The sequence below is a fragment of the Garra rufa genome, chromosome 15 (assembly GCF_049309525.1).
Source record: "Garra rufa chromosome 15, GarRuf1.0, whole genome shotgun sequence".
In the NCBI taxonomy this organism is placed as follows: domain Eukaryota; kingdom Metazoa; phylum Chordata; class Actinopteri; order Cypriniformes; family Cyprinidae; genus Garra; species Garra rufa.
Window position 1 is genome coordinate 12815560 of NC_133375.1, and position 16228 is coordinate 12831787.

The 16228-nt window shown below is 34.0% G+C and overlaps 2 protein-coding genes across 5 annotated transcripts in view; one reads left to right on the forward strand and one right to left on the reverse strand.

Moving 5' to 3' along the window:
- The first annotated feature begins 428 nt into the window (after positions 1-428).
- tmigd2 (transmembrane and immunoglobulin domain containing 2) lies at positions 429-12299 on the forward strand. Its single transcript, XM_073818675.1, has 7 exons — positions 429-561; positions 6034-6237; positions 8510-9089; positions 9265-9399; positions 9511-9548; positions 9651-9749; positions 9904-12299. Exons 3-7 carry the CDS (start codon positions 8705-8707, stop codon positions 10000-10002), a joined length of 756 nt encoding a protein of 251 aa, XP_073674776.1. The 5' UTR covers positions 429-561; positions 6034-6237; positions 8510-8704; the 3' UTR covers positions 10003-12299.
- Positions 12300-12462: 163 nt separating this feature from the next.
- Positions 12463-16228, reverse strand: part of msi1b (musashi RNA binding protein 1b) — a 28532-nt gene continuing 24766 nt past the window's right edge. The window contains exons 11-14 of one of the 4 annotated variants that reach the window (XM_073818672.1): positions 16144-16200; positions 15792-15854; positions 15485-15618; positions 12463-13792 (exon numbers count right to left, since the gene is read on the reverse strand). In XM_073818672.1, the coding sequence (XP_073674773.1) occupies positions 13751-13792; positions 15485-15618; positions 15792-15854; positions 16144-16200 (296 nt within the window). In that variant the 3' untranslated portion in view covers positions 12463-13750. Of the gene's footprint in view, positions 13793-15484; positions 15640-15791; positions 15855-16143; positions 16201-16228 lie in introns of all 4 variants that reach the window. The other 3 variants (XM_073818671.1, XM_073818674.1, XM_073818673.1) reach the window with 3 other exon arrangements.

Genomic DNA, 16228 nt, shown 5'->3' on the forward strand with positions numbered 1-16228 from the left:
GAGCTCTGCAACGATAAACCAGTGGGAGACGGGGAGCGTTGTAATACCTCTGTAACTCGGTGTTTTTTTGCTCTGTGTATCTCAAAGTTGATATAATGTTCACATATTTATCTGCTACTTATTCATGAACTACGTAAAAAGTGAGGTTGTTACACTAATGGAGTTTATAGTAACCACCAAATATAGGCCATCAGCTTCATTTTAAGTATTTTAACTGAAAGTGTTTTAATTAAAAGCATAAAAGAAGTATTTTAGTTAAAAAAAAAAACATAAAAAAAGTTACTTATTTTTATATTTCAGGTGTTTTATTACAAATATTTTAGTAGTAATTTTATTTTTTATATTTTAATGATATAATATTTGAATACATTTGAATATTTTATTTGTAAAAATGTTATTTATATATGTATTTATTTATTTGTTTTTAGGGGCTGTGCCATTGGGTGTGTCCTGTGATGGAGTGAGCCAGCTGTGTTTGAGAGTCCACACGTGTTCATCAAAATCTTCCGACATTCTCACGGCTGTCCAGTTTCGCAGTGTCATGACATGACTGGCAATGAGGTACTGAGATAAGTGGAACTGTATCCGCAAAGAACTCTTCAAAAAAAAAAACACAGACATGGGTGGCAACAGCAGTGAGACGGACCACCAGTACATCTTGGAAAAACATTAGTTAGTAACCCAAGTGAGATTGATGGTAGTGACACTGATTACTATTACTATAATCACCCGTACATTTGTACACAAGTACACTGAAAACTTGTCAATGAACACACTTGAAGTAAATACTACCACTAGTATATCATTGCATGTTTGGCTAGTAGTTGATTGCCAGGACTGGAGACAGATTTAGCTATATTTAACCAGAGCTGGCTATAATATTACATATCAAAATACAGGATACTCCGAACGCTGCAGATTACAGTGGGTGTAAAGGCGGAGAGGGAGTGTCTAGTGCTGCTTTAATCTATTATATAACTCATACAGTCAGTTCAGTGCACATTTATTCATATTCATAAAAAAAAATGATCATACTTCCTGTAATTTTACATCATCAGCTATTTGGTTGCAAGCATCCTTTTAGTATGCTTTAGGACAAATACAATGTACATCTCTAAACTACACATTTACAATAGGTTTGATTTGATCATACTCAGCAAATACAGACATACAAATGCAGTCGTACTGTCTGCGGAAATAGACCACATCATTGTGAGACGGTATGAATATTAAGTGAAAGATTTCTGTAGTTTGGCCATGCTTTGAGCGAATCAGACCCACTTATACATTCCGTTTGAAAATATTGAGTACTTATAAACCCGGGATGGTTCAAGCTCTTGGTGCCACCACAGTGAAACCACATTCTGGGTGTAGCTCACAGTGTCCTCTGGCGTTCACTGGAACTGATCACCGCCAATTTACAGCGTAGTCCTCCTGCCGTACGGCTTTCTCCACAATCAGATTGCATTCTGTTTAGTTGATATAAAAAATTAGAAATCATGTTCTTACTAAATGAGAGCGCAATGCATAAATCATGTTAGTTAAATAACAAAAACATGCAAGAGAGAATATAATTCATAGCAGGAATAGTTCACCACCCAAAAATATTCATTTAGTAATCCTCATAGTTTTCTCTTGTGATACAGAAAAGGAGAAAATCTGGTGAATAAATAGTTTTCAAATCTCAAAAAAGATTAAAAAGCTCCCTATAAACTAAAATGTATTTATTTCATGCTAAGTATACTACAAATACATTTACATATTATGTAGCTTTGAAAATACCATACAATTGTACTTTAAGTATACCAACATGGCATATTTAAAGTCTGCTAAATTGTAACAACTAATTTAGTACTTAATGCACTTTAATAGTGCTGAACTCCAATTAAAGATATACTTAAGTATATTGGAATGTGCTAAAGTGAAACTATTGCAAGTATACTTTAGGTGCTTTTTAAATGTTATTAAAAAAAGTTCATGCAATCCTCATCAATAGTGACATTAAAAGATATTTTAGGCTTAATATTAAGAAATGTGCATTGTGCACAGGTACTGTAAAATAAAGTTTAATTACAATTATTATATAAGTAGGTTTTGAGCGATATGTCAGTAAATATGTTACTAGATTTGAACTATACTTAGTATAAAATAAATGCATTTTAAATCTTTTTTTTTTTTTACTAGGGTACATATCTTGTAATCTTCTGAGGCCACATTAAAGCTTTGTGTGATAAACAGACTGAAGACAAAGTGAAATTTAAGTTTGTTGATAATCTTCCCCTCCATTTGATTTTTAACCACAGCAATTGGACCATCACGTCAGAATCAGATTAGTCCAATTTGTTATCAAACCATTTACACTAATTTGATTCTGAACAGAATCAATAAATGATTCACTGAAAGGAACACTTTATTAGCCATTGCTACTTCCTCTAATGATTACTGCAAGATTTTCAGTGATTAATGAGTAACATTTCAATCTGTTTCTCTTTTAAAGCTATCGTAGAATTAAAAAGAACTACTTTTAGAATACTTTTATGGTGTTTTTTACATTTTTGGCCAGTCCTTTACTTTCATTATACCGAAAACAGTGGCTAGGATTTTCTCCAAATGTTTATACGGTTTTGGAAAGACAGACATGAGTGTATAATGATTGAATTTTACGTGAACTATTCCTTAAACAGATCATATTTCTAATATGTGATCCTGGACCACAAAACCAGTCATAAGGGTCAGTTTTTGGAAATTGAGATTTATACATCATCTGAAATCTGAATAAATGAGCTTTAATTTATATATGGTTTGTTAGCATAGGACAATATTTATCCAAGATACAACTATTTAAAAATCTGGAATCTGTGGGTGCAAAAAAATCTAAATATTGAGAAAATCGCCTTTAAAGTTGTCCGAATGAAGTTCTTAGCAATGCGTATTACTAATCCAAAATTAAGTTTTTATATATTTGCGGTAGGAAATTTACAAAATATCTTCATGGAACATAATCTTTACTTACTATCATATTGATTTTTGGCTTAAATGAAAAATGTATAATTTTGACCCATGCAATGTATTTTTGGCTTTTGCTACAAATATACCCTTGCTACTTAAGACTGGTTTTGTGGTCCAGGGTCACGTATATAGTGCAGATGAGTACCGTGGTGAAGTGTACAACGCAGAAGATCGTTATGATCACAAGGCCAATGACTAGGGAAGCGATTCCCATGTGAAGAGCCTTCCTCCCCAACCGCTGCGCTCCTTCATAGTCTTCTGCATCATAACTGCTTTGAGACTGAATGAGAGAGAAATCATAACCGTGACTAGGCACAATTTCACAAAACTCGAAGTGATTCATTTAAATGAAGCAATACAGAAATTATACTTAATGTAAAAATAGATTTATAGCATATTTGGATAGCAGCATCAGTGACAGGTCTCCAAGTAAAAACTCAGTATGACCTCAGTATGTGGCCCATAAAGCGGACAGCAGTGAGGGGCATAGTGAAAATGCCAGCCTCATTCCGGCTCTCTTAATAAGATCAGACAGCAAACTGAGACTTGGGCATACAGCTCACTCACACTAAATCACATTTACTGGGATGACAAAGATGAGCTTTACTACGCAGAGTTTTTCAGGTTTGGATAACATTTGAGACTAAAGATATGGTCTAAACTCTTTTATTAGACATAAACACAACTAAATGTTGTTAGATTTATGCCTATAACATGAAAAGCTATTTAATTATATAGAACACACTCTTAAAAATAAAGGTTCTCTATTGGCGTATATGGTTCTATGAAGAACCTTGAACATCAATGGAATCTTTCCAATGCAGAAAAGGTACTTTAGATTTTTGAAATGTTCTTAAAAGTGGTTCTTTTAGGAACTGTTCACTGAAAGATGCTTTGGGGAACCAAAAATGGTTCTTCTATGGCATCACTGCAAAAACACCCTTTATTTTTAAGAGTGTATATAACGTTTTAATACTTTACACAGTTTTAAGTAAAATAAATCTTTTGAGACATGAAGTTTAAGAGGCAAAAATGATATTTAAAAGTATTAAATCTCTGCTCTTGTGAAGATAAACATTATGTGTTAACCACTTTTGACAATGATACAGTTTGCATAAAACCCCCCGGTGTGTCAGAGGGCAGTCAGGCTGGGTTGCGTGATTTGTGATGCTCATCTAGTTTCTCACAGGCGGTGTGGTGGCGTCTGCAGCTGTTGTAGTCAGCGAGCCCTAAAGTTTTAATGTGTAGCAGCGGCAGAGTCAACCTGAAACTGAAGGTGTTTCTCTACACAGCAAGCCCCTGCACTTTACCCCATTCAGACCCCACCGCCTAGTCACCGCCGCTCTAGTCTGGTAGTGGCATTTAAAAGCACAGATTTGATTGCTCTGTGCAGGGGAAAACTATGACAGGAATGGGCAGCTGGTGAAAATGATTCATTTTTATGATGGCGGATGAATCACGTTTATGCCATGAATCACTGTACCATTACAAAAATATACATACTCTGCCTTGAGCCACACCCCCTGATTCTTTGTATTACTCTTTACTCCTATGGTGCAGTACTTAAACCTATAAAGCAGAAATTGTGATAATATAATATTAAGGTTGCCATTAAAAAAACTAAGCGCTAACCTAGTTTATTTTCTGTTTGTTTGTTTTTTTTACCCACAGTAACAATTAATAATTTATTTAAAATCTTTGATAAAAAAAATGAAATTGTGTGTGTACTTTTACAAAAGTAATATTATATATAATTAACGTTTTGATACTTTAAATTTATTAATAGCACACTCGCACACAGTATTTATTTTATGCAATTATTTAAATGTTTTATAAACACACACTATTAATACACATACACACACACACACACACACACACACATCATGATATTAAGTTCACACAATTATTTAAATGTATTATATATAGTAATATTCATTGTAAAATTAATAATAATAACTTTATTAACACACAGGCCTCAAGTATTTGCTTCAACATTTACATTTATGATATATATGTATATATAAAGAATGTGAAACACTTCTCTTTAATATATATTAAATTCATAGCAAAAGTATCTTTCTTTTTAATTGACATTTAAAAGGAAGCGAATTACATGCTAGTGGCCGGACTGTAAGAGCTGTGCATCTCATTTTGAGGTCAAGGTGTGAAAAGTCAGGTAGAAAACCGCTGAAAAAACTTTCCTGTTCATCTACAGTAGAAGCAAAGGTTGACAACAACAGCCTGAGAAAGTTCATCATCACAGTATCCACCTCTCACGTGCCTTGTGCAAATGAGCACATCTGCAGGCTGTCATGTGTATGTCTGGGTGGAGGAAAGGGTGTGTGTGAGAGAGTGTATGCAGTCTTGCTTGCATATGTGGGAGTGCTACAAAAGTAAACTGCACAGATACTTGAGGCCTGTCTATTTATAACAGTTATATGTCTATCTGGACCATAAGAACATTAGGTTTAGTCAGATTTCAAAGCTGCATGTTTAACACGCTACCAAGTGCAAAACTATAAATTTACAAGGGACGCACCTCTTTAGAAAAACACTCTCTGCAGCTGGTCAATGATAAGCTGTGCATTATGATCTATACACTTAGTTAGGGATAGTTCACCCAAAAATGAAAATTCTGTTATTGTTTACTTTCGTATCATAGCGAACCTGTATTATATGACTTCAGGATGAAGATATTTTGAAGAATGTTGGAAACCAACAGTTTTGGTCACCATTGACTGAAATAAAGTCATTCAGGTTTGCAGCGACATGAAGGTGAACAAATATGACAGAATTTTCATTTTTGGGTGAACTGTTTTAATGAACTCCATAATGACAAAAACACAATTCAAAACAAGTCTTTTCTACTCACCATTAGAGAAAAAACCAACGCCACAATGTTAATAGGCCATGCTGGACAAAAACAAGTGAAAATAGTCAAGAAAATGTAATTTTTCAGTGGTGGTGCCCCTTGCGCCTCAGCAAACCTTCCAAAACTGTGTTCCGAACTCTCATCCATAGAACGGTTTGTCTTTCCATCCGACCGTTGAAGACCAGGACTCATGATGCAGCAGTATCAAGCCTTGGGAGTTAAGAATGATCAGGAGATGGTGAGAACATTTACGAGAGCCGTGCGGAGAAGATCAGGAAACTGAATGGGAGACCGGAGGAGAAACAAGAAGGCAAGAGCTCATGAAGACACTCATGGGGATGTCAGATGATTGGGTAAGTGTGAAAGGCGATGGATGAGACGTTGAGTGAGTCAGAGATGGCTTATGACCTAATTACCACCCGGGCTGAACACTATCCCACTTCAGAGAGGGAGAGAGAGAGAATGTGTGCAGGACGCTGAAGCAATGTAAGATGTAAGAGGAGAGGCAAGCGGAGAAAAAAAAGTCTGTCTACTTGCCCATATTACCATTATCTGTCAAAGGGAGAAGGGAGCGTTAAAGTTACAACTGATACAGCCATATGGATAATGGCCCCAAAATCACATTACAAGGCTGCCAAGAAATGCACACTGGCAATTTTCCCACGGTTTTTGCATTGGACTGCAAGTGAGGAGGGCGCAAACAGCACAGCATACAGGGCACAAGCTGTATCACAAATTACAGATGCACAATAGTGCAAAATAAGTAAATGGAATTTTTTTGGTTTACAGTGTTCTGGTTAAACATTTTACATGTATGCTACAAGTCAAAAGTTTCGTTTTTTTAAAGAAGTCTCTTCTGCTCACCAAGCCTGCACTTACTTGATCTAAAGAACAGCAAAAACATACAATTTCAAAATATTTGTACTATTGAAAATGACTACTTTCTATTTCAGTGTATTTTAAAATGTAAATTATCCCTGTGATCAAAGCTAAATTTTCAGCATCATTACTCCAGTCCGGAATACTTTAATTTAACAAGGATGCATTGAATTGATCAAAAGTGATGATAAAGACATTTATAATGTTACAAAATACTTCTATTTCAGATACTGTGCCTTGCAAAAGTATTCATGCTCCTTTATTTTTCATGTTTTATGTTCTTGCCCTATGTTAAACTGCTTAAAATTACTTTTTTACACTAATTTACACTCTATGCACCACAATGATAAAGCAAAAAAAGAATTGTCACAACTTTATAAATTTATTAAAAATAATAAGAAAAAAACTGAAATAAGTACATTGCATAAGTATTCATACACTTAACTCAGTTCTTAGCTGAAGCACCTTTACAACCTCAAGTCTTTTGGGTATGATGCCACAAGCTTTGCACGTCCGCATTTGGCAATCATCTGCAATTCTTCTCCTCACCCTTTTTCTTCTCTCAAGCGTTGTCAGGTTGAATGGGGGCAGATGCACATTTTCAGCTTTCTCCAGAAATATGTGATTAGGTTCAAGCCCAGGCCTGTCTATAAGCCACTCTTGCTGTATGCTTAGGGTCATTGTTCTGTTGAAAGGTGAACCTTGTACCCAGTTTGAGGTTCTGAATGCTCTGGACTGGGTTTTTACCAATGCTACCTCAATATTTTGGTTTATTGATCTTTCCTTCTACTCTGATGGGTCCTTCAGTCCCTGCCACTGAAAAACAGCCCCTGTGCAGGTGATGAGCAGTGGCTGGTGTACTTCAAACATAATGTTTGGAATTGAGGTTCATCAGACCAGGGAATCTTTTTTGCAAGTGTGTTTTCATGTGTCTTCGCTGAGGAGTGGATCGAGTCTTGCCAAATCCCCATAAAGTCCAGATCGTTTCTTCCATCTGCATATATAATCATGGAGCTCAACTAGAGTGACCATCAGGTTCTTGGTCGCCACTCTAACCAAAGCCCTTCTCCATCACTTGCTCAGTTTGGCCAGAAGGCCAGCTGCATGCTGACATGCTTCTGTGAATCTTCAATGCAGCAGTTTTTTTCTTCCTCAGATGTGTGGCTTGATGCAGTCTTATCACTGAGCTCTACAGGCAATTTTTTTAACCTCAGGGTTTGTTTTTTTCTCTGATATGCATCAGCTGTTAGACCTTTTTATTAAGTTGTGTGTGCCTTTCCAAATCATACGCATTCATTTGAATTTGCCACAGGTTAACTTCACTCAAAGTGTAGTAACATCTACTAGCAAAATGAATGCTTCTGAGCTAAATTTCATCTCTCCCAGATAAGTGTATGAATACTTTTGCAATGGTATCATTTAAGTTTTAAATTTTTAATAAATTTGCAAAGATGTTAAAACCCTGTTTTTCTTGCTTTGCCATTGTGGTGTATAGAGTGTAGATTGATGTGAAATAGGCTAATTTAAAGCAGTTTAACATAAGGCAGCAATGTAACAAAATGTGGGGAAAAAATGAATACTTTCGCAAGACATTGCACAAATTTGACAAAAACGTCTTATTGACATCATTCACTCAAAAAAAAAAAAAAGTGGAAAAGCTAGTGTGAGCTCAAATAGCCTGTCTGTGGGTGTCACCGTAGCGTGCAAGTTTATGCAGATAAGATGATGCTTTGTTTCAAACGGCAGGATACACCACACAGGAAAAATGAAAAACACCTGCCTCTGCTAACGTGAGAAACCCGATGTTGCTGCAGTTTAGATACAATGACACGCACCAGTCTCTCTGCTCTCTTCCTAACCATCTGGTTCACAGGTAATATCGTTCTTTTCCCTCCTACATAATTTAGTATCGACATGATGTCAATGGCATGATGAAATTAAATGAATGAATTACTTTTTTGCTGCTTTCTGACAGGTCTCGTCCCTGGAAATGTATGCCAAAATGTGGACATATCTGTGTGGCAAATACCTGAGATAATAGCAAATGAAGGCACAAATGTCATCCTCACCTGTCATATTAAAGCTGATTCATGTGTGGAAAGCATCATGGTTAAGTGGTTGCAAAATAATCAAACTATAGTGAACAGTTCAACGTTTGATAGTTCTCATTATCGATCGCCTGTAAATGGATCTGTGTTTATTAACATGATGCTGAACCTGCAATCGGTACATCTAAATCATAGTGGCATGTATTACTGCACAGCACAGGTGAATAAACCTGGACTTGGATCAATTGAATATGGAAATGGGACACATGTATATGTGGGTGAGCTTCGTTTTTTATTTGTTTTACAATATTGATTCTATTCTGTTTAAGGACTGAAAATACAATACACTTTTTGTATGCAACAGTCAATGCACTTCACACTTTTTGCTACTTAAAGTGTCTAATGAACAGTCCGAATGATAACATTTATTCTTCTCACACTTACAATTTGTAGTGCCTACAAATGTAACCCACAAAGTTTCACCAAACCACTATAATATGGACACAGTGATGTGGTCAGTGCTTTCTGGCATGGGTTCTGTTTTGCTGATCATCTGCATTGCCTGTGTTATTCACATACATTATAAAGGTAAGACGAATTGTGAAATTTCTTGAACTTGAATGTGCTTGAGATTTAAGGCACACCATCAATTTTAAAATAAACTAAATTCAAGACCTTTTTTTTTTTCTTTTTGAGTAGGACACTGCAGATTAGAATCCAGAGCGAAAGAAGCCCTAGTGAGAGAAGTTTATTTCTTTTCTGGATATTGTGAATATTGACAGAGCTGATGGTCTTGCAGAAAAGTAATCATTTTTAAAATAAGTCATTATTTCACTCAGGTTGACGCTACCTGTGGATCACCCTGCCCAGACGCTCGTGAAACTGTTGTTTATGCAGCATTAAACATTCCTCGAGCCAGTGTGAAATCGAGAAATGAGGTAAATAGTGCACATCAAGAGCATTTTTTTATAGTCTGTAATATTCAAGTGGTGCTTAGTTAATTGTTTCATGTTAACAATATAAAAAGCAAATGTACAGTTTTGCTTTTATCAGTAACCACAAAAAATTGTCATATTATGATTTGTTTTTCAGAACTGTCCAGCTCCGACGCTCACTTCAGTGACCTGCACCGAGGAATCAGTGACATACTCTGAGGTCCACTTAAAGAAAGGACCAAAGGATGAAGGTTAAGCATTATTGGCCTAAATTTTATTATTTTATTAATTATTTATTTAATCTCTTTTGTCTTGCATATGGAACAAAGTGTCTTTGACCAATGATTGAGTTTATTTTTAATGGCATTTCAAGCTTATGGTCATGTTTGGCCTAATTTAGTGAGGGTATTTCTGTAAATATTTGTATATAATTTGTGATTGTTTGTGTTTCTTCATGTAATACTCATTGAGAACTAAATTGTTAAATGCTGTCGGCTCACATTTGAGTCTATTTTAAGTTGTATTTTGCGTAGAGTGCATGTATATACTTAAGATAAAATTATAAAAACATTTTAGAATTTTACAAAACAAGTTTTCTTGTGTGTTTTTTTTTTTTGAGTAATAAAGTTAAGGTAGTATACTTATTGCATTCTTTAAAATGAGACTGTCGAAGTGATATGCAGCCTCATGGAATTGCAAAATCATGTTTTGCGAGTAATTTATTTGTCAGGGCTTTTATTTTTAAGACTGTGTGCGCTGAAAACGGTTTCAAAATGACTTTATATAGAAATTAGACTGCATTTGTTCAAATTATATTTGAAAAGAGAGAAAACATAACAGCCAGTGCAAAGTTTTATATAACATTTGTGACCCTGGACCACAAAACCAGTCTTAAGTCGCTGAGAAATATTTGTTGCAATAGCCAAAAATACATTGTATGGGTCAAAATTATTGATTTTTCTTTTATGCCAAAAATCATTAGGAAATTAAGTAAAGTTCATGTTCCATGAAGATTTTTTGTAAAATTCCTACTATAAATATATCAAAATGTAATTTTTGATTAGTGATATGCATTGTTAAGAACCTAATTTGGAGAAGTTTAAAGGTGATTTTCTCAGTATTTTGATTTTTTTTGCACCCTCAGATTCTAGATATTCAAATAGATGTATCTCGGCCAAACATTGTCCGATCCTAACAAACCATATATCAACAGAAAGCTTATTTATTGAGCTTTCATATGATGTATACATCTCAGTTTTGTAAAATTTAACCTTATGACTGGTTTTGTGGTCCAGGGTCCACAAAAGATTTTGAGATTTTGGTTTTTCATCAAGTGTTTTTTCAGACTAGTGGAAAGAAAACACCCAAAAGACACAGTTAAGTGTTTCTTTAATAGGGCTTCAATTACAGTAGATTTCAATTACAATCCATATTTCTAAAGGCCGTTTTCTCAAAATGAGTTTTTTCTCCTACGCTGAGCCTTTAACGTCCACTTCAGTAGCGCTTACACACACCAAACTTGACATTTTTATTCCTGTCTATATCCTGAAGCTTTTTACAGAGGGATTTTTTGTAAATATATAATTTGCTTGATTTGATCAATTTTATTCCCCCCAAAATTGTAAAAAAATATAGTGTTTCCTGTCTGTTCTAAGTTTTTTCTGAATTATGGCGTGACAAAATAAGATCCAAAATCCCCTCAGTAAAAACTTTTGACTCTAATATGTCAGAAAAATTAAACAAGAATTTTGAAACTGACTTCATCCAGTGTTTAGATTTTTTGTACTAGAAATGTATGCAAATTAATGTATATTCCATTAAATAATGCTAAACTGAAACAACTAATTTTGTGCTTAATGCACTTTATTTAGTGCTAAAGTCCAACTAAAGCTACACTTAAAGATATTTTATGGAACTATTGCAAATAGTTAGTTACGCTTTAAATATCTTGCATTGAAAGATCGATACAGAGATCATACAATGCTTATTAAAAGTGATATTAAACACATTTTATGCATAATATTAAAAATGTGGATTGTGCAATAAAGAAATACTTAATTTTACATCAGTAAGTTTTAAGTGACATGTCAATAAATATGTTAATGGATCTGAAGAATAATTAGTATGAAATAAATGTATTTTCAATCAATTATAGCATAGTTTTTTTTACCAACTTATATTTATACCAACAAAACTCATTTTTATAAGTTGAATCAAGTTAAAATAGCTCTTTAAGGCAACGATCGCAGGTTACGACTGTTTACAGTGTTGATAGAAGTTTTTTTAGCAATAGGCGTCATACATGAATATGACAAGAAATAACTGTTTAATAGACAGAACAAAGATGTTTATCAAAAAAGACTGATATGGTTTACCGCCTACGCAACCCCATTTAGCGCCCTAACGGTAAAAGCCCTAGTCATACGACGTGCTTCAGCAATAAGATAACGCTGTTTCATCCTGACCAAAATCTTTAGTTTCAATGTATTTTCACAAATGTCCCATGAATAGAGATTTCTGTGTGGGAGCTTTCAGTGCACGCTTTCAGAAGACAGAATCAGTAGCATACTGTGGGCGCTTTGACATGCCCTGAAGCCACAGGTGAATAAAAAAGGACTAACAAAATTAACAGACAACGTCTGGAGTGTGAGTGAGTCATGCCAGTTCTAAACCATGTGGGAGTTTTGAAATTTGAAATCATTTATTATATCAAATCGACTTTTAGATTTTTTTATTACATTTTTCAAAGAGGGTCAAGCTTCAAACAAGAAACATTAAAACTTTCAATTAATAACAGCCATCCTGTTTACTTCATAAAAAGTGTTATATTAGTGTTGCTACTCTTTTTTTTTTTTTTTTTTTCTTCACCAGTACCAGAATCTTCAGTTAATTGAAGGATATTTATATTCCAATTATTACAAGACTTTAAACCTCTAAAAGAGATTGAAGGAATTGTGTTATGGATATAAACTTGGTAAAAGCAACATAACAGCATGGAAAAAGGGGTTACAATTCACATTTTAAATCATCTTACTGAAGATAATACATTAGATCATGAGAGCACCAGACATGCTTTCACTCTCAAACACACATGGACACACACTCGCTCAATCACTCAGAACAGTAGCATCATTCACATTGCCTTCTGTCACAAAAAAAAAAAAAACACTGAACAAAATAAAACAAAAAGTTCAAGTTCATCAAATCGTGACAAAAATTTTTTTTTTGGACACACGGAATATCATGTGTTTGCGTTCTCGAGTGTAAAAAACTCTCTTAATCACGCCAAAAGATCTCACCAGATCAAAAAAGACAGTATATGTACAATATTTTACACAAACAAGGTCGAATCTAAATCTGAGAAATATGTTCTCCTTAGAATTACTGCTATTTTCATGATCAATGTAATAAATCCAGTTGCAAAACTAGCAAAATATACATTTTGACATTCCATCACACTATATTCTTCAGTAGAAAATGTACCAAATGTGTCTGAAAGCGATTTAGTCTTAAATACGCTACGAAGATCCACGTCGTCTTGACACAGATTATTGCTCTGACGCTGTTAAAATGAAGCCTGCGGTTACAAACCTACATGTACATAAAGTCATCACAAAAACTGAAAGAGAAAAAGAAAACTAAGACAAAAAGCTAAAGTTGTTAGCGTTTTAAACTGAGAAACAAACTAGTTATTTACATGTTTAGCTCTATGTGAGAGGAGCAGGAGGTTAGTTTAGAAACTGATATGACAGTCATTTATAAAACAGGAAACATGTCACATCACATTAATAGTGTTGCGGCCGACATTCCATCAGTTTAGGGTTGATCCGTCTCTTCCAAAACCATTCGAAGACTGAGAGCTTAAGAAAATAAGAATAAAACCCTGCGGCACGTAGAGTGCATCCATTGTATTCGATTGAGATCACCACATGCTTTAAAAATCCTTCCTTTTAGATGTAGGGAAGACGTCAGGACCGTGAATACTTTTGTACTCGTCACTCATTTTAATGGTAGCCATTAGTAAATGCTGTAGCAATCAGAGGGCCCTGTAAAAGTAAAATAAGGCATGCGTTTAAATGCAGCTTAAAGGAGTTCACAAGAAATACGTGCTTATTTTTACTTAAAGTTTAGTTATTTGTTAAATTCATTGTGTTCATCAGATTTCCTTGATCAATGATCAAGCTGTTTGAAATTAAAAATACATTCAAATGCAATTAAGATGTACAAAGCCTTGAGAGCCTTCAAATGACTTTTGTGAATTATTATAACAATTTATAATAAATAACAGTAATTGTTATTACCTAGAAATATTACTGCTAATAATTACTATTAATATTTGAAAATATGGCCTGCAGACACTCATGACAAGGTTGGTTCGGGGGAAAAAAAAACCTAAAATATATTTAAAAATCTTTTGAAATTATTAAGATACGTTCATGTGTTTAAAGTGTAAAAAAAAAAAAAAAAAAAAAAATATATATATATATAATTTTTTTTTTTTTTTAGTTGGTGTTTTTTTAGTTTTTAGTTGTTACACCACATGATGTTTTTAAGCTCACTAAAATTATTTACTTTTTCTTTTTTTATCATTTAATCTCTTGAAATGATTAAGATACGTACATGTGTTAAAATTGTACAAAAAATACTTTTCTTTTTTTTTTTTTGGACGGTTACACCAAATGATGTTTTTTAAGCTCACTACTTTATTTCTATACTTTTAATTTTATAATTATTTATTTATTTTTATTTTCCTTTTTTTACGTTATAAATGTGTTTTTTAAACCTTATGAAACCAATAAGAATACAAAGAAAACATTTCTAAATTTCCTTTTCACTTCATCATCAGTGTTATTTTACAAATTATAATTTATTTTTTTTTATTTAGTTGACGGTTACACCACACGATGTTTTTAAGCTCATTAAAACCATTTACTTACTTATTTACACAATTTACTTTATTTTTATTGTTTATTTACTTAATTATTAAAATTACTGTTTACTCTATTTTTATTTTATTATATATAACCTTATGGAACCAATATGAATACAAAGAGAACATTTCTAAATGTCCTTTTCACTTCATCATTAGTGTTATTTTATCATTATTTATATACTATATATTTACTATATATTTATAGTGTTTGTAATAATTGAACCTTTCATAACATAGCAAGGTTAGTCCAGGAAAAAAAATACAAATTTTAACATAAACTATATTTAAAAACCTTTTGAAAATGATTAAAATGTGTCCTCAAAGTGTACAAATTGTATATTATAATTTTTTTTTTTTTTTTTTTTTTTTTTTAGATTCATTAAGTTAATTTAATGTGTTTTTAAACCTTATGGAACCAATATGAATACAAAGAGAACATTTCTAAATTTCCTTTTCACTTGTCATCAGTGTTATTTGATCATTATTTATATACTAATATAGTATTTGTTAATGTTTTGAGTTAGCTTTAATTTTTATATTTTCAGTTTCAATTTTAAATGTAGTCTAAATATTAGTAATTTTGCCATGTGTCATTTTAATACTTTTATTTAGCTTAAATTTGCTCATTTTAGTTTTAGTAATTCAGCTTAAAATGATTTTTATTTAAGCTGCTAGCCAAAGCAACATTTTTACTGATGTTTTTCTTGAAGTGTACTCTTTTTTTTTTTTTTTTTTTTCAGCTTTATGTCAATGACTGAAAATGTTTTTTTTAACAGTTTTAGTTTTAGTTATGTCACTGACTCACCCCAAGGCTGTGACTGAATCCAGTGCTGGGAGCGGGACTTGCAGCGCTGATATAGCTACTGACGGCTGAGTCCTGATTGGCCGTCCCATACAGATCTGCCATCGGCCCAGGGCTGCTTGTACCTAAAAACCCAGCTGAACGAGAAGGAGTTGAGCCTACAAAACAAATCAACATGAAATTCCACAATATCTAACCATTTCAATTAACAAGAAACCTTAAAGCTATATAGGCCAGCCATTGGGGCGTGAGCTCTCATTTCCTGAGCATGGGTCGTATGTGGGATGTAGAAAAAACAAAATTCTCGCACCTCTGACCACAGCTGCTGCTGCTGCGGCTGCCGCCATGGGGTTGTACGCCGTTAGAGGAATGGCTACGAAAACATCCGCATACACGCAGAACAAGCAAACAAACAGGAAAGAGAATTGAATCAGTATCAAGCAGTTCGACAGCAGTGGGAAAAGTGCTTGCCTCATACAGAGTAAGAAATGATGCTCTGATAATGTGTGGTAAGGCCTGAGTAAGATCTTGTGCAGGATTTCCTGGGTGGCGTTGTCACAACATAAGCTTACAGCATTCAGATCACACTGTGCTGTGTGTTGGAATATGGCGAGCGGCTGCCGTGTACAAAAGCTGCTTGTAAAGCTCATAGAGGAACTAACCTGTGAGCTCAGGGGGGTGGGGTGATGTCAGAAGGGGGGTCCTCTCTAAGTGGAATTCTAGAATAGAGATAAACACAGAAAGCTG